This window comes from Leptopilina heterotoma, unplaced genomic scaffold (genome assembly GCF_015476425.1).
Source record: "Leptopilina heterotoma isolate Lh14 unplaced genomic scaffold, ASM1547642v1 Lhet_42, whole genome shotgun sequence".
Classification (NCBI taxonomy): Eukaryota; Metazoa; Arthropoda; class Insecta; order Hymenoptera; family Figitidae; genus Leptopilina; species Leptopilina heterotoma.
The window spans coordinates 275966-298526 of record NW_025111078.1 but is presented as its reverse complement, the minus strand read 5'-3'; the positions used below and the strand labels follow the sequence as shown (position 1 = coordinate 298526).

Genomic DNA, 22561 nt, shown 5'->3' with positions numbered 1-22561 from the left:
TATTCAACATAAATAAAACTTTTATTTGAACCAAATAAAATTTTATATAAACCAAATATTATTGTATTTAAACCAAATAAAATTTATATTTGAAACAAGTAAATAGTCTATATAGTTGCCTTTAAGTCAAAAATATCTTTTTTCCGGGTGCATTTAAAATAATAGTAAATATTTTTTGTTTTTTAAAAAAAAATCTCTTTCGTATGCTAAAATATAAAATTTTGTTTTCTTCCTTATTTACTGTTTCTCAAAAAAAAAAATTAAGTGAATAAAGTATATACTTGACGTATTATTTTGTGACTATTTTTTGAAATGAGGTCAAAAACTTCAAGTGAAGCGTAAAAGTATCTCACGAAAAACGGATCTCTAAAGAGCAGCAACAGGTAGTTGAATGTATATATTAACACCCGCAGGTATACAAACCACAAAGAATACACATATACAATATATGAGATATTCGAGGGTCTAAAAGGAGTGGCTTTAAAAAATAGAAGAGAAAAATCTTATTTGTTAAATCCGTGTAAACACTGCAAACACTTTGACCTAAATATTTAATATAATTAAAGTCCTATTGTACTAGGATGATCCCCCTTCAATAGGAATACTTCCCCCCTCAATAGGGATACTTTCTCCCTCGATAGGGAGAATCAAATAGAATTTTTAGATTTTTAAAGTAAATTTCCTTTTTTACCTTCTTTTACTTTTGTAAACATTTCGATTTTTACAAGAAGGTAAAAAAAGAAAATTCTTTATTAAACTTTTATTAAATTATTAATAGTTACAATTTTTTAATAAATTCACAGTTTTCTTGAAAGTGTGTCAAACTTGATATACCAAGTGGTATATCGTTTGGTATTTATTGATACCAAATGCGGATCAAATTTTGATACAAAAAATCAATTTTTGATTCGATCCACAATTTTGGTATCAATACTAAGCTATTTGATACTTTTAATAAGAAAAAAATGTTGAAAAAGTAAAATGAAACATTCAATTCGAAATAATAGTGGTAATGTTTTGAATTGCTCGTTTCTTTTTATATATAAATAAAAATAAATAAAAGTAACAAGAAAGGCGACCGTAAAAAGTTTTCCTGTCGCGATGCTGTGCGAGGGCAACGTGGTGTTAAGCGCGAGAGGCAAAGGGGAGTTACCCGCGGTCGAGTGGCCACGGGGAAAGGGGAATCCCATCAACTTCACCGCGCGAGGAATATAAGAAAAGTGTATACTAACTTAGAGAGTGCGCATGCGCGCTAGATCCTACCAGAGAAGTTGGCGCGCGCCCTGAATGAAAGCTTGCGACATGTCATCGAGGAGCTCAGTCGTGCGCCAACACTCGTGCTATTCGAAATTTTTACCAACCGGCAGAGTGTACACTTTTTTTTTCTCAAAATTTCTCTCACAGTATATTTCGTTTGGCGCGACTTTTATTCAATGATATAAAAGGGTGCAATCACTGGCCGTTATAAAACGACAAGTTTTTAATTTCTAAACAAACGGGTCGTCGAGTGTAAAAAACTAATTTACAATTAAGTGTAGCTTTTTTTAGTGACACGAGTGTAAACTGTGTGCTAACGCCACGTGTTTTTTTTTTTGGAAAAAATAAAATACTTGTGAAGTCCTATCTGTGATGTGTTAAAAGTGAATAATGGAGTCACCAGTCATGTATGACACCTCGGCTCATCAGCCGCAATCTCAGGTACCGCCTGAGATGAAAAAATCATCCCAAGTGATGAACAACAATTCCGCCCTTCAAGTGAATCACAATCAACAAACTGGTAGTACGGTGGTTAGTAAAGTGTCCGCAAGTAAGGCATCATTACATCAACAATATGCCGAGCATTGTGCCGCAGCTGGTGAGCTAACGGACCTAAACACCCCGGAAATCTCCTTAGACCTCCAGAATCTCATTGATGACTCCCATTTCAATGATGGTCTTCTGGACATGCTCAACGGTGGTAATGGCACCATCAAGCACAACCGAAATCCCACCTACCCACGAACAACACTCGCCTATATGCCACAACCCGTTCACAGTGGAGCAAGTTATCATCAAGGTAGTTGCAGTGACAGCAATAGTTCAAGTTCCGAATCGCCGAGCATCAAGGAAGAACCCCTCGATCCAACCGATTATCGACGACACTGTCCCCAATTTCCACCAAGTGGTTACAGTCCCGTTAATAATGGACCATTCACAAATGGCGGTCCAACCTTCACCAACCTGACGCCCTCCTCGATACCAGGTACACATCCCGTTCATCAGCAACAAAATCGGGGTACAATGAAACCCATAATGTCCCATCAGCATCATGCTGCGGCCGCTGCAGCCGCTGCCGTTGCGAGAAAGCAAAGTAAATCTGTGGATAAGGCGAGCGATGAATATAGAAGGCGAAGAGAGAGAAATAATATTGCCGTGAGGAAGAGTCGAGAAAAGGCGAAGGTACGATCAAGAGAAACTGAGGAGAAAGTTAAACTCCTTGTCAAGGACAACGAATTACTCAAGAAGAGAATTGAACTCCTCACTGAGGAACTCAATGTTCTTAGGTCATTATTCAGCAGTGTTGGCGTTGTTCCCGAACAACTTCATCGTGAAATCTCCAGGCATCTCGATCAATTCCAACAGCACGCGGTTGGTCCCATGTAGCATTGCGATTTATCATCATCATCATCATCATCAGCACCAATATGCTTCGACCTTGGTCTCTCTTCCAAGGGAATCCGGCTGTGAAACGCTTCCGCGTTCGTATTCTTTTTATCACGGAACTAACAGGTTTCTCCATTCGCCTCTCTTTCCGCAAACAAACACTTTTCTTTCTTTTTCGTCGAGAAAAAAAAGGCCTCTGATGTCTTCTTTAGTAACATCACTTCTTTTTAATTTCTTTATTTCGATTTTTTTATTTCAATTTTTTTCTTTCAATTTCTTTATAATTCTTTATATAATAAAGAAATTATTAAAATCTAAAAATTCTCTAAATCTGAAATAGCGACAATATCACTGATTCCAATTAGCGAAGAAACGCTTTTTGAAATTAGTCTTATACTAATATTAGTGGTATTCCTAGAAATTAGTGAATTTTCGCTAAAACATATTTGGAGAGTGTAAAATCCTAAAGAGTATAAACGTAAATTATAAAAATTTGGGATATAGACCTAAATTATAAAAGTTTAGAGTATAAACACTAAATTATAAAAGTTTAGAGTATAGACCTAAATTATAAAAGTTTAGAGTATAAACCTGAATTATAAAATTTAGAGAGAACCTAAATTATAAAAATTTAGAGTATAAACCTAAATTATAAAATTTAGAGAGAACCTAAATTATAAAAATTTAGATAGTATCAATCTAAATTATAAAAATTTAGAGAGTATGAACCTAAATCATAAAAAATACACTATAAAGAATTGAAAAATTCTTATTCGTAATGTTTATATTCCTAGTGTCAATTACAAGTGTTGCCTTTATGTTGAATATATACTATGACCTAATTCTAATTTTACGCCACGTGCTCTAATTTTTTATTCCATATAAATGCCACTTTAAGTGATCTAATTTAGAGCATGTTCCAATTTCAAGAATCTTAGTATCTTAATTTACTAATGCAACCAATTTTTGACATCATCAACAAAGAAAAAAATTTGTAAAATCGTTTACATCTATAGCCACAAAAAAATTTAAAAATATATATTATTTTTCATCTTTAATTGAACCTTTTCAGCATAGATTTAAGCTTCAACAATTAAGATTTAATCTTAAATTTTTAGCTTAGATTTAAGCAATAAAACATTCAAAATTTTAACTCAGATTGAAACTTTAACTTAAAGGGTACAAAATCAAAAATGAAATAAACATTAAAACAGTTTACATCTTTAGCCAAAATAATTAAAAAATATAAATTATTTTTTATCTGAGATTTAAAGCTATAAAACTTTCAAATTTTTATCTTTGATTGAAACTTTAACTCTAAATATATAAAATCAAAAATGAATCAATTTTGTCACTTAAAATCATAAATAAATTAATTTTTATGACTTAAAATCAAAACTGAGTCAAAGAAAAAATAAATTCATTTTGTGGCTTAAAATAAAAAACTATATCAATTTCGTGGTTTAAAATTGAAAATGAACCAGCATTTCGTGACTTAAAAGCGAAAATAAATCAATTTTGTGGCCTAAAATCAAAAATAAAACAAATTTTGTGGCTGAAAATCAAAACTGAATAAATTTTTTGACTTAATATAAAAAAATCAGTTTTGTGACTTAAAATTGAAAATGAATCAATATTTTGTATCTTAAAATCGAAAATGAATCTATTTTATTACCTAAAATCGAAAACAAATCAATTTTGTGGCTTAAAATCAAAACTGAAACAATTTTGAGACTAAAGTTTTCTTTGAAAGATTTTAAAAATTTCCTTAATGGCACCACTTGTAATGGTACTAAAACGAGAAACGTATAAAGAAAGAGCTAAATTAGAACTGATTTTACTAAAATAAAAAAAAAAGATGATTTCAAAAATGTAACCAAAGGATCAAAATTATAAACAAAATTTTTCAAATTTTAGAATATTTAATAAAATTTTGAAACCTAACCAAATTGGTTCTAAATTAATTCTTTTAGCTGCAGTGTTCAAATGAACGAAAGTTTTCTATTCCCGAAGTTAGCGTCAACCATTAGCGTCGAAAACTGTTATTTTTTATTTCTAGCTCTAAAAATATGATTAATCTTGCTTTATTCGCCTATAGAAAGAGAAAAGAAAGATTCTTTTCGATTTCACTCGAAAAAAATTTGGTTTAGACGCTCAACGTCGACGCTAACTTTAAGAATAAAAAGTTTTTGCTGACAAAAAGTGAAAGTTTTACCTCTCTTACTATACAAAAAGTGCAAAAACGAAATTGAATTTTGTTTCGATACTTAATTTTATTCTTAAAAATTTTACATTATTTTCATAAACCAAAATTTGCAAAATAAAATTCAAATTCGAATAGAAGAAATAAATATTCCTTCATTTGACCATTCGGAATTTTTCAAAAATATTTGTCAGTTATAATTGTAGTTTTCTCTCTCTAAACTAAAAAGTTTTCAAATGAAATAATAAAAAAAAATTAAATAAATGAAAAAAATGGAAGAAATTAAATAAATAAAAGAAATGAAAGAAATAAAAAAAAATTTTAAGATGAAAGAAATAAGGGAAATAAAAAATGAAAGAAATGAAAGAAATGAAAGTAATGCAAATAATTTAATAAAAAGAAGTTAATTTGTAAATTCTCTAGCGAATTTAGTAAAAAATTTGTAAATCGACTAATTTTTTTTTTTGAAAACGTTACTAAGAGATGTTACTAAATATAAAACTCGAAGAGCATAAAAAGAGAAAGACAATATAATTATAAATAATCTATATTTGTTTATAAGTAAAAAAAATGAAAAATAATTTAAAAATACTTAATTAAACACAACTAAGGTGCCTTGTATTAGATGTCTTTCTGCTTTTTTTAAATTCTTTTTGTGCTATTCGTAAATCAGAACTGCAATCTAAGATCAAGAACCGGTTGGCATCATCGGCCTTGGCGAATTACAAACTTCACTTGTGGCAGCATTACGTAAGTTGATCTCGTGCACTGCCAACAAATAGCTTATAAAAACCGCGTAAAATGTAGATTTTTATTAATTACGCTGAATCCACATTATAATTGTCAATGATCGCAGAGAATTTTTTTCTCAAAAATCATCCAAAAATTTATACAACTCGAAAGAAGAAAATTATTTCGATTTAAAATCGAATTTTAAAATTCTATCTTATAATGTATTGAAAAAATATTAAAATCGTATTTTAAAATTATATCTTAAAATATATTTAAAAAATATTAAAATATCTTAAAAAATATTAAAATATCTTGAAATTTATTTTTATATCTTAAAATTTAATTTAAAATTCTAAAATTCGATCCCAAAAGACTGGGTTCAAAAAATGTTTACAAAATAAATTTTTTGAATTTTGCGAAAAAATTTCTCGTATTCATTATCAATATAAGAAAGAAAAGAGAAAGAAAAGAATGGAGAAAAATTGAAGCTTTCACAGTTTGGAATTCGATTTCAAAGAAACCTGTAAGTCGGAGTGCAAAAAGTGCCTTTTTAAAAAAAACAAAAAAAAAGCGACGAATCACAAGGACGCTTGGTGTAATATTTTTTGTTTTTATATCTAGAAAAATGTAAAAAAAATTGTTGAGCGTGACCCTTGCGGGGGTTCGTCACTTATGTATAAATGGACCGCGTCGCCATCTTGTGATCTCTGTACTCACGAAAACGCGACGTTTAGACTTTTAAAAAAAAAAGAAAAGAGATAAATTTCTCAAAAAACCACGACGTGTTTTTTTTTTTTTTTTTTTTTTTTTGATGTTCAAAGACTGGGTGATACTCGTTGAATGAAATTTTGATTTTCTAACGGAACATCTGTACCTCTTTCACACAATTTTTTTCTTTTTTTTTTTGTTCTTGGAATACGAACACTCGCTCATACGCACCACACAAACACAAACATTGTAACCACGTGAATGATGGAAACTCATCGCGAAAAAAAAATTGAAAAAAAAAATTAACTCAAAGCACAAAGAACCCCTGAGAGTATAAAAATTCATCGTTCACGTGGCGTTGTGATTAGATACGGTTATTAGTGTAAATCGATAAAAAAGTATAATTAGTTTATCGCTCTCATACCTGAGTACCTTGAAATAACAAATACCGAGATACCCCGTTTGCGATCGAGTCTTCCGAAAGATCTCTCGTTCTGTATTTTTTTTTCATTTTTATCACATATATATATATATATATTTTTTTTTAAGTTTAAAATTTTTAATGTCTTATTATAATTATAATTATTATTATTATTATTATTATAAATACTATAGTTTCCCCGTGACTAACAAACGGCGATGAAACACGCAAAATACCAACTTACGCGTATCCCCCTTTGTATTATATAGCTAATATTTTTATTAATTTTATCGAATTTGTATGTACGTAAAATTTAATATATTTTCACAATTTATTATAGAAATGCGCGAAATCGGAGTTTGTCAACGAGCAGCGAAATTACATAGAATAATTAAATTAATTTCAATTTTTTTTTTTTTTGCGTAAATAAAATATTTGCGTAAGTTTATTGTATTTTTTAGGCAATGTTTTTTTTTGGACACAAAAAAATAAAAAAAGAATATTACGCCGAACGTTACCTGGGACCACTCGGCCAAGCCGAAGTCCCTTTCATTACTTTTACAGTTACCGTAACGTGTGAAGCGGGCTTCATTGTTTATTCGTTCGATTGTTGATTCTTAAATGTGTGAGTGAGTGAGATTATACAAATATAAATATAGAGGTCTATATTATTAATATTATTATTGTTATATAAATATATATAAATAAAAATATATATATATTTTGCGAATTTCAACAAAGACAGCGACTTTTTTTTGCGTGAATGAATTTTTTTTTTTTTTTGGGATATGAGTGAATGAGATAAGAAAAACGTATGCTGTGTATGAGATTACCTTTCACGGTTGTCAACTTGTCTATGCACAAATATATTTTGATATAAAATTTACCCAACATTTGACTATTTATTTATTAAAAAAAAAAATATCCTTCCTTTCTTTTCAGTTTCGTCATTTTTCTTTTTTTATTACTTCATTTTTAGAAAATACACACAAAAAATATATATATTAATCGTTCAACTCAATATGTCTTATATTTTATATATAAAAATATTTTCACATTTTATTATTTCTTTATTTCATCAAAAAAAAAAATTTTTTTTTCTTTACATTTTCGACATTTTTCTTCATTAAATATTTCATAATTTTTGCTTCAAAGGATATTTTCTCATGCTGCACAAAGTACCGAGGTAATTATGACTAAATTACTTAAAATATTTCAATTCAATTTGTTAAAGATTTTTAAATTTTTATAAAACAAGTGATTGAATATATCTAAAATAGTTAAATGTTTCTAAATTTTTCGAATATTTTTGAAAAAATCTGAAACAGTTTTGTATCTAAAAATCAAAAATATTGAAAAAAAAAATTTTTAAAATGCAAAACTGTTTTCGATATTTTTTTTTTATGAAATGAACACTAAAATTTCAAATTTTCAACTTTCCAGCGATTTTTTAATTTTAAAAATACGACTAATAACTGAGGAATTATAATGAGGCATGGGTAAAAAATTTCTGGTAGGATATTAAAAATGCATTTATTTATAGAAAAGATTATTGTTGTGCATCAGGATGACGAGAATCTCGCGAAGGAAGGATTATATGATAAAAGGTGTATGTATATGGTGTGTGACGTGAATTTGATTGATGAGTTTGATAGAGAAAATCGCGAGTTTTTTTTTTTTCTTTTTTTTTACCTACATTTAAACTCAATTGAACTGCAATTATCAACATAATAATGTTCGCGATTATACAAATGCATTTTTGAATGAGACACATATATATAATTTGCAATTATTCTGCATTTCAATTAATGAGTTAAACGTCCTTCTTTATTTGTGATTCATATGAAGCACAAAATACATAAATTTTAATCAATACTTTTATTTAGAAATTAACAGGCAAAAAAGCCTTTGAATACTTTTATTGTATACTATATTTATATACACAATAAACAAATGGTCATTATAGTTGAAAAAAATTTTTATTAAAAAAATGATCTTTTTTATTTTATAATTTTATTTGCATCAAATAAAAGTTTTATTTGTTTCAAATAAATTTTATTTGGTTCAAATAAAAGTTTTAATTATGTTATGAATAAAATTTATAATTAAAACAAATAAATAACCTAGTTGGTTCTGAGACAAATATACTTTTATTTAACTCAAATAAACTATATTTGCGGTTTAAATAAAATTTTTCTCTAGGTGAACTTACATATAGTAAACATTGCAACTAATTCTTTGGAGAGTATAAAAGGAAATGAAAAATGAATATTAAAATTAGATTTTACTGTCGCAATGTCATAAATCGCTGAGGAGAAATTGTCTTCGAATCGCGAATCTGGTGCACAGTGTGAGTCACGAGATAAGTTTGTTGTTAGTCAGATAAATAGATTAACACCATTGTGGTAAAGGTAACTCTATTGCGGAACAGGATATATGCTAAATTCAATATGTACCTTTTCCAAACATATTTTCTTGTATGGCAATAATAATTATAAAAACTGAATAAAACACTTTCAATTATTATTTTTTTTAATAAGCTTCAAAAAATTATCCAGTAAATGAGATGAAAAAATGTTGATTTTTAGGAAATTCGGTTTTTCTAATTTTTGATAATTTTTAATAATTTTTGATTTTTTACCAAAGGGTGGAGGCTATTCAAATAGTAATATTTTCCTACCGAAATAGCTAATAAAAGCTAATTATTATTTTTTTCCGGTCAAATTAAATTTCTGGCTATTTCCTGATTTTCCAGATTGGTAGAAACACTGTTAAATGTATTGGTAGAAACTAAAACCCGTCGAAGACGGGTACGACAGCTAGTAATTTATAAAATAATAATAATAATAATAATAATTTAAAAAAAAAATTTTTTAATAGTAATAATTTGATTGAAAAAGGACGAAAAGTTCGTAAATTATACGATATAATTTATAGAATTTTGGAGAAGTTACAAATTATTGTAGAAATTCAAGTGTTTTCAAGAGTAGGTATAATAAAATTCTTTTCAGAAATTCAATTATGTTAAAAAATAATCAAATTCTTCTTAAGAATTCAATTATTTTCATAAATTTAAAAAAAAATTTCGTCAACATTTCAATTATTTTTCTAAATAGCAAAATTCTTCGCAAAAATTCAATTATTTTCATAAATAACAATATTCAACACAAGAATTTAATTATTTTCAAAAATTAATAAAATTCTTCGCAGAAATTTAATTATTTTCAAAAAGTTTAAAAAAAAATGATCGTTAACATTTTAATTATCTTTATAAATGAATAGCAAAATTATTCGAAAAAATTCAATTATTTTCAGGAACGTTAACAAAAATTCATTGCAGAATTCAATTTATGAACGCTCCCACAGACATTTAATTATTTTTAAAAAATAATACAAATTTCATACAGGAATTCAATTAATTTCAAATTTTTTGTAAATTTCTTTGCGATAATTAAATTATTTTCATAAATAATAAAACTTATCGCAGGATTTCAATTATTTTTTATACAATTATTCTTAAAAATTTTATTAAAATTCGTAAAAAAAATCCAATTGTTTAAAAATGTGTTGATAAAATTTTAATAATAATTAAAATATTCAATAAATTATTTTTTTGTAGGATTTAAAATAATTGAATTCTAGTAGAATTTTCGAATACAAATTGATTTTCATTTCATAAAAATGAATTTCAGTTAAAATTTTAGATGATAATTGAATATTAACATTAATTTAGCGTGAATCTTTAAAAATAATTAAATTTTGATATTAATTTTTTTAAAAAAGTTTAATTGAAAATTTTTTTATATTATTTGAAGTTTTTTTTTATATTTATTTAATTAATAAATTTACCTAAAGGGGGGGGAGGAGGTTTCCAAAGTCCACGATGGGGGAGGAGGTATTATGAACCACCCCTAAGTTAGCAAACGAAGAAATTAAAAAACATCCGCCATATTGAATCAGCCATTTTGGATTTCCCAAATCTGGTCTCTTACCTCTCAGATTAAAAAAATCCATTTGTATTTGTTTTTTAATTTCATAATTCTGATGCAGGAAAATGAATCACATATATGTTTATTTATTGTTTCAAAAAAAAAGAATGGATGAAGAGAAAAATAATGAAAAATTTAATAAATCACACATATAGATATATATATATATATATAATTCAATGATCGTTAGAAGCAAAAAAAATTATTATAGAAGGCTTATAACACACGTGCATTCACATATACAAATGCGGTTCGTGAATTTGTAGATATTTTAACATACCTTTTATAAAAGTGTGCGTTGCATGTATAATTGAGAAATTTAAGTCGCACGCGGTCAAGTTATTCAAGATGCGTATATAAAACCTACTGCAATCCGAACATGATGACAATTTACGTAAGTGATCGGACTCACGTATTGTACATTTAAAACCGAAACAAAATTTTGTCATTTAAAAAAAAAAATTATGCTCTCTTTTCATCATTTGAATTTGAAAAAAAAATTTTTGTTTAATTTGGAAAAACATTTTCATATAAATGTTGCTTCGTTTCTTCATCTTTTTCAAACATTGCGCTTGCGTCAAAAAGCGCGCGCTTTTTCGAAATAAAAAAACGCTTTTTTTATTTTTACCTAATAATACAATTTTTACCCTTAAAAACTATTAAAATTTATCCAAAAGTCAACTTTTTAGCAGAATTGACGAAAGTTTACGAAATATATTTTTTAACGAATAATATAAAAATACTATGTTTGTACTTTTTTTAAACGTATTCAATACGTAATTATTTTACGTCACTGTCATTTAAAATCTTGAAAAAAATAAAACTTTTATTCCCGCATTTCTTTTATTGTAAGTAAATAAAAAAGAAACACACATTTTGAAAAGATTTTCGAATATATTCTCCAATTGAATTGAAGATTCACATGTAAATTGATTTGGATATGTTAGTCCCACGCTTAATAACTAAATATGCAAATGAAAATCAAATGAGTGTCATAAAATTGTAAACATTTAGTGAAGAGTGTAAATTAACTCAAGGTGAACTTTCTTTCGTTGGTTTGCAGACAGTTACTAATTTTTTGGAGAGTCCACTCGGCGTCGTTGCTTTATTGAACGGCCTTGCCTCTGGCTGCATGAATTCCGTGAATCCTGATGATATCATTATATATATACACACACCATACGAAATTTATTTATTTATTTTTATCTCCCACAAGTGAAAGTTTTGTCGAAAAAAACAAAATTTTTCAAAAAAAAAATAAAATGAAATAAAATTGAAGGACGTCAACAAATGAACAATAAATACATTTTCAAAAAATCATTTCAAGTCAAATTTTTCGGTTTATAATTAAATTTATTAACAATAATTAATTATGAATAATAAATAATTCCTCTAATAAAAATAAGTATCGATTACTTAGCAACTATTTTTCAATTCTTTATAAAGAATTGAAAAATCCAAAATGGCGGTTCGAATATGGCGGTTCTTTTTTAATTTTTAATTTAAAGTAACCGCCATTTTGGATTTTTCAATTCTGATAAAGAATTGAAAAATCCGAAATGGCGGTTCGAATATGGCGGTTATTTTTTAATTTCTTTATCAGAAGTGAAGAATCCAAAATGGCGGTTCGAATATGGGAACCGCAAATAATGCAAATGCCACAAATAAATAAAGAATTATTTGAAAATAAAAATTTTGTTATTTGCGCTAAAAATATTTCTTTTTCAAATTTAAATTACGTTAGAAAAAAAAATATTTTATGATTATTAATATATTCTCTTAAAAATAAAATCAAAAAGCTCATGAATCATCTTTTTAATTTGTCTTTCTGGACGAAAACAAAAAAACATCTTTGTAAAAAAACAAAAAAATGTAGAATTTTACTGATAAAGGTCATCATAATAATAAAAATATAAAAATTTCTAAAAATATTGTAAAAAATTCATAAAATTTATTTTTCAAAATTTACAATTTCATTGATATTTATATGAAAATATAGTTACAAATTTCAAATGAGAAATTCTTTGGAAGCTTTTTATTTTTTTTAAATTTAACATCATGGACAAAAATAAAAAACATGTTTTTTTTACTATTTTTTCTTAGACGAGAAAATATAATTATAGAAGGAATCTACGTGGAGAATAAATATGTGAATAAGAAACTAATATTCAAAAATGATAATAAGAGATGAATGATTGTTGAGGGAACGCGACAAATTGCTTATTGTCCCCAAAACACTATTAGGGTGGAATTTCAATGTTGTGGTTGGCTTGGCACCGACCAACATGAACAAGAAGGTGACATAATTACTCATTAGCTCACGTCATTTTACCTTCAAAACCATTTTATTTATTCTATAAAATTATAACTTCATCTTCAAAATAATTTTCCAAAATTATATCATAAAAATGATTTTCTACATATTACGCAAAAATTTTCCCATAAATATAAAAATTCGCATCTTAACAAGGAATTATAAAAAAAAATTTTTAAAAATGTTCTTTTTTTAAATTTATTATTATTTTATTAAAAATTTATTATTCTTTTCTTAAGAAAAAAAGGGTATTGTATAAATATTTTCGTTTAGTCAGCAAAGATTATTATACCTGAAAAAAAAATTTTTTTTTTGTTAAAAATAACAATAAAACAGAATAACAAAATAATATTTAAGTAAAGCAGTGTTATAAGATTTAAATATTGCTCAATTTTTTGTTGACAAGTTATAAATGCATATTGAAGTAATTTTTGTTATTGTTCTTTTAGAAATATTGTCTTTCGAAGAAGAAAATATTTGTACGACCTTGAGTGTTGATTGCACAGCTGTTTTCGCATCTTAAAATATTTTATTTTATCAACGAAACCACAAAAGTTTGATTTAATTAAGAGAGAAAGAATGAAGTTGAATGAGAAATACATTTGTATGGTTTTTCAATCTTTGGTCAGTGAAATTTAATTGAATCCAAACAAATTGATTTTAATTGAAAAAAAATATTCTTAGTTGGAGAGTAATACAAATTTTTTTATTTCGTGATTCATTATATTTATTTTATTATTTAACACTTTTATTTATTTTGAAAAATTTATTCGATTCAAATAGCAATTAATTCAAAATTTATAATTCAAATAGTGTATTATCAAATATTTATGTACTTGAATCGAATAATTTTTATTTTAGTCAAATGAATTTTATTTGTACCAATAATTTCTGTATTTTTAAAAAAATTATTTGAAGAATATTATTTATTGGACTTGAGTGAAAATCATTTGATACAACGAAATATTTATCTGATACAATGAAATATTTCTTTGACAGAATATTTAATAACTTTAATAAATAATAATTTTAGAATATTTTTAAAATATTCTTTTTTTGATGTTAAATGAACAATAGTTTAAGTAATAATTTACGCACTAGTGAGAAAGGTTTGATCGAAAAAAATTAGTGCAATGATATATGTTGTTTTAAGTTCTATATAATTTCCGACAATTTCAAATGTCTTTTTCATAAATTGACTGCTTCGCTTAATGAATGTTTCTTACTTGCAAACTGTGACATAATGGCTAAGTTTTGACGCCGCGTTGTCTACACACTGAAGTCGAGGTCGAGAATTCTGATTTTAGATCCACCATCGACTGCCAGCAGCACTTAGTCCCTTTGAATAATTACAATTAAAAACTATTCTACTGCATTCTTTTTTTCTTAATCATCAGCATAAAAAAAAAGATTTTTAATTTTTAAACCAAAAAAAGAATTTTTGATTTTTAAATAAAAAATTTTGTACATAATTCAACTGAGTCTCAATTTGACATCCTTAGAAAAACTGTTTTAAAATAAAATATAAAATTACTGAAGGGTATAAATATTTGAAAATTAACATTATATTATTATTATGGTACTTTCGAACAGTTTTGACCTAATTATGGCAAAGCTATATTTTTCAATTATTAAACCATTTTGTTATTTATGAAAAGAAAAAAAAATCTTCACGTCTCTGACCTCAAAAATTGAAAGTATATTGAGATTATTAAGTATACATATCAAAGCATAGGCCTATTGTTGAAGTGAGAAAATCGAAAGGATAAACCGGATCTTATTATCTCATTCAACTTGATTATCAAGTGAAAATCTATTTATCTATCCATCTACTTTATTCATCTAACTAACCGCCTGCTCTCTATTCTGGCCAACGTTATATAGGTTAGGGCCAGCTTTGCCAACACCACTCACCCAGGCAAGTTTAAGTTCGACTCTTTAATGCATGCCAACACCTATATAATACACATACGCTAAGTACAAGTTCATAATATTCATGATAGAATTTTTAAAATAGCGATTTTTTATCAAAAAAAGAAATTTTAGTGGCGTATAACCTAAGATAATTTACCTACAGACGGCAAGGGTCCTGGTGGACCCTTGATGGCAAATTGATGAAATCATTATTTTATATTATAAGAATAAGAATATTGTACTTCCTCAAAATTATTTTCATCACTTCAATTCAATTATTATTATCAAGAATGAAAGTGACAAATAATTGTCTACGACTACCCCTAAGCAGATTTAAGAAAAGAATATTACCGAAGACGATAAAAGACAAGAATAGTAAAATACTTCAGCTAATAACAGCGTGTGCCTATTTAGTTGATATAAAGAGCTGCACTTGATACGCTAAAGCGGTCAAGTTGTTCCAAGAAATGACCACGACAAAATATATGTTTCTCACGTATTCTATTGCTTTATATATCTATACATATACCACTATTTATTAACACATATTCACTATAATTGTGAACCTCATATATATTTGCAAAGAAAATATGTGAGACTTCTCTATGTTTTGTTCTGTCTATCAAACATAGATTGTATTTAGATTCAATATAATATAACGAACTCACATATTTATTGTGACTCAGATGCTAAAACTGCCCTGGAGGCAATTTTTATTTTTTTTTCTTACTTCTGATTCTTCTTCTCCTCATTAGAAAATATCGAGGGTTGTGAATATTCCCTGAGAATTTTTCAAACCAATAAATTATATAACGTATGCAATTAATTTAATATGAACGTCCCGCTCGCATATACAACATATTCGCAGATGAGAATTTAACAGTCAACTCTTGTTTAAATCACGTGTACATACAACAATTGTGTCTTGTTATTTCAACAAAACATTCACGTTTCATATTTTATTTCCATTTGCATTTATTTTATCGCTGTTGAAAGCAGTATTAAAAGTAATTTTGTAGTAATAATAATGTAACGAAAAAAATGAATAAATAAATTTGCATCAATCTTGCAAAACTTGTATGGGAAGTTTGTCGCAATGTTGCCTGGGAAAAGTGGTAAAAATAATAAAAATAAAAAAAATAGTAATAGTAAAGATGGCAATAATAAAATTTAACAGTTAAGATAGCAATTCAAATAAAAGTACAAAACAGTAGCATATCAATTTTAATAAAAGTAGTAACAGTACCTAATGATAGTAATTCCAAAAAAGTAGTTTTAGTAGAAAAGTGTCAACATCAGTAGCATAGCAATTTTAATAAATTTGAGTTACAGTAAGGATAGTAATAATTACAATACAAGTAGTAGCAGTAAAGACAGTAATAATCATAATAAAATCACTAACAGTATAGATGGTAATAATAATAAAAACCCCATTATAGTAAAACTGTCATTAAAGTATCAAATTTGAGAAAAAAAAATGATAAATTGTATAATACGCACTAATGTAAAACAGATGAGATAGAAAAATGAGGAGAATGTGTGAAGAGTGTGTAAAAAATATGACGCTCATTATTGTTTTTACATTATAGGAGTTAACGTCTTTTGCATATATGTTGTCTCTTTTAAATTACGTCAGTTTTGTCGGTGCGTACACCTAATTCATTCATAAATCATTTACCGTAACGATTACGTCTGCGTGACAATGTATAATTTTCTTTGCGAATTGCTATAGAACCTATACACCGAGTATAATAAATAAATATATACGTATATATATTTATTTACGAGGCAGCGTGTCTCTCGTACTTTTTTATTTGGCGCATGATAAATCTTTGAAACACATTGACCTCCTAATCTTGTCAAACTTTTTTTTTGCAACAGATACAACGGAATATGTGTTTATATAATTGTTAACAAGTGTGTATGAAGCAAAAAATTTACAACGTCAATGTCCTATTCTTTTTTTTTAATTTTCGTTATGCAAGGTTGCCAAAAAATTTAATTTTGTTTTTCCCCTAACTTTTCCCTGATTTCCAGACTTTTTCCTGACTGATTTTGACTTTTCCTCTGACCCAAAAGAATATTCTGATTTACTTTGAAAATAATTGGATACTCCAAAAAAATGTTCTATTACATTTATTTACAAATTTCTTTAAAAGGAAAATTATTGCAAAAGATCAATAACTTCTTTTTTAAGTAAATATTTAATCATTATTATTTTTCTACAGGAATTAAGATTCTCAAGTACAAACCTTCTGAAATTCAATAACTTACGAGAATATTATTATAAAACACGAAGAAACCGATCGCTTTCTTTGTGTTTTATGATAAATTTAAGATGACAGAGTGATAAAATCATTATTTCATATCATAAGAATATTGTAACTATAAATTCAAATTTTCAAAGATTTAAATTTTGAACCCTTATCGAAATTTAATTATTTCTAAAAATTCACGCTATAATGATTTTAATATTCAAATTATAATTTACAATTTTATGTAAAATTCATTATTTAATCAATTTTTATTAGAAAATCTTTCGAGAATTCAATTATTTAAATACAAAAATAAATAATTTATTAAATAATTAAATATTTCTTAAAATTTAATTTTTATAAAGAATTTTATCAAAATTTTTAAAAATAACTGAATTCTTTTGGCGAATTTAAAAAAATTTTTTAAGAATAAATGCAATTTTCTATCATTTTATTTAATATTGTAAAAAAAATAATTGAAATTCAGCGATAAGCTTGTGTTATTTATAAAAACAATTGAATTCTTACAACGAATTTTATTTAAAAAGTTTTTAAAGAATTGAATTCCTGTGAAGAATTTTATTTGTGAAAATAATTGAATTCCAGAGAAAAATATTATTATTTATAAAAATAATTCATTTCTTGTGAAGATTTTTATTCAAATTTTTTAAAATAATAATTGAATTTTTCAGAATTTTTTAAAACTTTTTCAAAAAAAAAAAATTAAATTTCATCTAGAAATTTCATTAAAAAATTGAAAATAATTAAAATCTGACGAAGAATTTCATTAAATTTTTTTTTGAATAATTGAATTCCCATGAAAATGTTTATTTTTAAAAATAATTGAATTCTTAGGAATAATTTTATTAAAATTTCTTAAATAATTGAATTGCTTCGAAGAATTTTATTTTTTACGAAAATAATTAAATTTTTTCGAAGATTTTTACAAACTATTTTGGCAATAATTATATTCCAAGGAAGAATGTTATATTTTACGAAAATAATTGTTTTTTATGACCAAGTTTATTATAATTTTTGAAATTTATAAAGCATTTTATCAGAATTTTTAAAAATAATTGAATTCTCGAGAAAAATTTTATTATGAAAATAATTAATTTTTTTACTCTCTTTGGTTTTCTTTTTAATTTCTAACAACAATTCTTACTTCATTTAGTGTAATTTAGTTTATTTAGTGTTTTTAGAAGCATTAGGTGTTAAGGCATCGTATCATGAGTTAAAAGTTTCTTCTGCGCATGTAAAATTGTATAAGTTCCTTCTGCGCATGCGCGTTTACATGCGCAGAACGAGTCTCTATAGTGCGGGAATTTTCGAATCTACAATTATCGAACTATTTAGTATTAAAATACACCCAGAGAAAACTTTTATTTAAAATATAATTTCTTTGACTTAAATAAATTTGTCTCAGAAACAACTAGAAAATTTATTTACTTTAAATAAAATTTGTATTCAATGTAAATAATTTTAATTCAATTTTCAATTGAACTAAATAAAATTTTATTTAAACGAAATATTTATTTCGAAACAAATAAGCAGTCTAGTTGGCTATCTTTTTTCTGTGTGTAATTGCACACAAATATCTCAGAATTTATTTAATTTTTTTTTACGTTTCGGCAAAAATTGATTCTAATCGACACTTCTACGTGGTGTTTTTTTGTGTGAAAGAAAGATTTAAATATAATTTAAAGGCAAATTGCATCATCAATTGCATTATGAAAAAGTTATAAAAGAAATTCTAGTAGCGAAGTAATTGAATGACAGTTAAATAGTCATTAAATATTTACGATTTTGTTTTTTTTCTAAATTGGCATTTTCATTTATGAAAAAAAGTTAATACTTTTATTACAATTTTTCGTAAAATATTTCTTCTTTAGTATTAGAATTTATAGCTTCAATTTTTTTTTTGTTTAACAAGTTTTTCTAACCACAAAGTTATTATATATAGGTTCACATAAACCATAAAATCCAACATATTAAGACAAGATCTTTTTCTACACATCTATAAACCAAAGGAGGAGAATAATTATCGTTTATGAAAAAAAAAATTAATAACGAAAAAAAATTTTTATTATACCCGAACGTGTCAAGGACATACGTTTGTGTAGAAAATATTTCTAATTCTACAAAAAGAATTTTTCTTCTAAAGAGCAGCATTTATCAAAAAACTTTTAAGAAATCTATGAAAAAATAATTTTTGCTACAATTAACGATTTAACAACAATTGTTCTCGGTAAGGAATTTGAAACAAAAAATGAGGCAATGATTTTAATGGTGGGAATAGTGATAATTCTTTTTTTTATTTTTTTTAACTCAAAAGAGCGATGAGACTGTCAGCGTTATGTTATTTTCTTTTGTTGATGATATATAATGTAGATTGAGAAGAGTTAACACCGCCCTTTCCCTCTATTGAAAAATCAGTCTTGTCGTAGACGAGACGTAGCAGATCGGCACGATTCAGTACAGTGAGCACAATATGTGGGTGTGACCTGGTTTCCGAGAGTTTCACTTTCCTGTATAACGTCGTCGTCGCACTGAAGAGGTAAAGAGGATTCGACCCCAAGTGTTACGTCATGCATTGTTATGCTAGCCGTAACGGGCCAAGTCATACGTGCAGAACCCCACGGGAATTAGAATAAGATATCTCTCGTTCGTTACACGATTTGACATCAGACTATAAACTATATGGAGAAAATCTCTCTCTTTCCACAATATCGTAAAGATAAATCTTTAAAATAATTCTTGGAAAATAGCAAATATTTCATTATACTTTCACACTTTGGATTTATTTTCTAAATTCATTGGGAATTGAGTAATATTTCTTTTGAGGAGAAATGAATACAATTGATATTATATTTATCGATATAAATATACCCATATCCAGATAACACCAGTTTTCCTAAGGATATCAAATTAAGACGAAAAACGTATCAAAATTATCGTAACAATTTTGAATTGTCTGATAGCATATACGGGTGGATCTGCTATACTACTTAAAAGTTGCAATAAAATTTTCCATTTTTCATGATGTCGTTCAGCAACATCCCAGCAACAACTCAGATCCGTAAATTTTCATTTTTGGTCCGTAAAGTCCGTATTTTTAAATATTTTCACTGGTTCGGATGACCTCTAAAATCTCTCGCTTCAAGTAATATTCATCTAAAATGTATAATACATGTATAACATTTAGCAAGCAAAAAAGAAACATAACAATATAAATTATCTTGAATCTATCTCTGTACTAGAAGATGATGCACGTGCGATGCGTAGACATCTAATAACGCACATGCGCAGTAATTGAAATTTTAAATTAGTCTTTTCTCACTGGCGGCACATATAAAAGCGTATGCTCTAGCACGCGACCTATATTTTACTCTTCTATCGCTATATTTTAGACCTCCAGGGACGTTGAATTTGTATTTTATCGCGACACCCACCTGCTGTAAACTAACTCAAAAATCCAGTCCCACCAAATTTCGAACCCTCTTCTTTTTTTAACAAAAATATATATAGATACTCTTCCTCAAAAAATCAACGTTTTGATACTATGATGGGTTCGATTTGAGAATCTTAGAAAAATTATATGATTTCAAGAAGTTTTGTTTTGAAAATTTTCAAAACATAACAATGAAGGTGATCGAATGAGTTTGTCTATATCGTAACTGGAGGCAATTTATACGAAAGTAAAATCGCATCAGAGGGAACAGTAATTTATCAATTTTTTTTTTGACGCCACCTTCTGTGCGAGATATTTATTTTAAAAGTGTCTGGCGCATCTGACTGTTACTGAAACAGTATTGAATTCGTTAAGAAAAAATTCTTCAACACATCAAATACAATTTTTTTTAATATAAATACGAATATAATTACATAATAAAATGTTTATTTAAACAATCCTCTTGTAAAAATAAATTTTTTACTTTTGTAACAATGTATTTTTTTACTTTTGTAAAAATAAATTTTTTCTAAAAGAAACATTGAATATTTTTACTCAATGTAAAAAAGGTTTACAGAAGCATTTTTGATAAATGGACACACATATATTCACAGTGACGAAAATAAAAGTGAAACCTACAAATAGAGTGGTTTCACCTTTTGAATAAACATGAATATATTGATACTTATGAATATTAAAATGAACAAAAATTTCTAAAGATCAGACACTGACATTTGATTTTGAATATGATTACTAATGATAAAAACCTTTTTTTTCAAATCAATGATCTTGCTTTTCGTTTAAAAAAAAGGTGCGAAAATAATTTCGTTACTTTTTTTTAAACACACATTTTTCGGTAGTCTCAACATTTTATATTGTTTGAACCGGATTGTTAGGGTTTTTTGAGATTAAGAAACTCTCATGCACCCACGTCATTCAGCATGAGGAAGTTAATAATTTATTTTTGTCAGACGTCTCCGGACCATATGCCTCACCCACTCATTGCAACTGGTTCGGTCACTTTTCTTTTTTTTCTCTGCCTCGGACGAGCCGAAATTTCTAAAAGAAATTTACTTTTCGATAAAAATTTAATCTCACAACGAAAACAAATTATTACCTCTTCAAATGTTTTGTATTTAACAGGAATATTAAATATTTCATAAAAAAAAAAAAATTTCTGATGCTGGAGGTATTTTTTTTGTGGAACGAAAAAATCTTTGTGGAAAGAAGAGGCTTTAGCGTCTAAATGCGCGCGCAATTTTCGAGAAGTGGGGACGACGACGAATTAGTGAGCGCCTGCCCCCCTCTTCTTTTATTGCGCGCGCAGCATCGCAAGGAGTGGGGGCGACGAATTCCGCGCCTTCCCTCTCTTCTCTTGTCTCGAAAATCTGCAACTATAACAGATAATTTTTAAAATCTCTTTAAATACCAAATTTTTATTTTTTTAAAACTTTTTTTTTGGGAAAAAAAACTCAAAATTCAATTAAATAAAATCGAACTGGATCTAAATATTGAGGAGACAAGCGAAGGTTACTTGTAGAAATATGTATTGAATATTAGCTATCAAGGTAGGTGTGTTAGTAAATTTAGTATATGATAATATATGTTGTCTCGATATACATATAGCGCGAGGATTTTTCTTCGATACGCACCATCGATCATGACGCCTATTTTACGTGGTTATTGGCGCATGAGCAAACTGGTGTAAAGGCACATGCGAGAATTCTATGTACCATGATATTAATAACGTGGCTCAGAATCAGAAAAACAAAATCATTCGGTTCGCCATATGGTCAACCTAAATTCTAAACACTGTTTTAAACTCGATCTACCCTGAATCCTGAAAGATTGTTGCAGAATTTTCTTGAAATTAACAATAATGAGAAACTATAGTTTCTCAATTTTTTAAGTTTGATAATTATTTTCTCAAT

General features: G+C 26.9%; 1 protein-coding gene across 1 annotated transcript; it reads left to right on the top strand.

Annotated features, from left to right (window-relative positions):
* Positions 1–1094: 1094 nt before the first annotated feature.
* On the top strand, positions 1095–3217 carry LOC122506450 (CCAAT/enhancer-binding protein). The gene has a single exon (XM_043618637.1). It carries the CDS (start codon positions 1648–1650, stop codon positions 2641–2643), a length of 996 nt encoding a protein of 331 aa, XP_043474572.1. The 5' UTR covers positions 1095–1647; the 3' UTR covers positions 2644–3217.
* Positions 3218–22561: the final 19344 nt, after the last annotated feature.

Excerpts from the sequence above, each read along its gene's own strand:
- LOC122506450 (XM_043618637.1), top strand. The coding sequence starts at position 1,648 with ATGGAGTCACCAGTCATGTATGACACCTCGGCTCATCAGCCGCAATCT.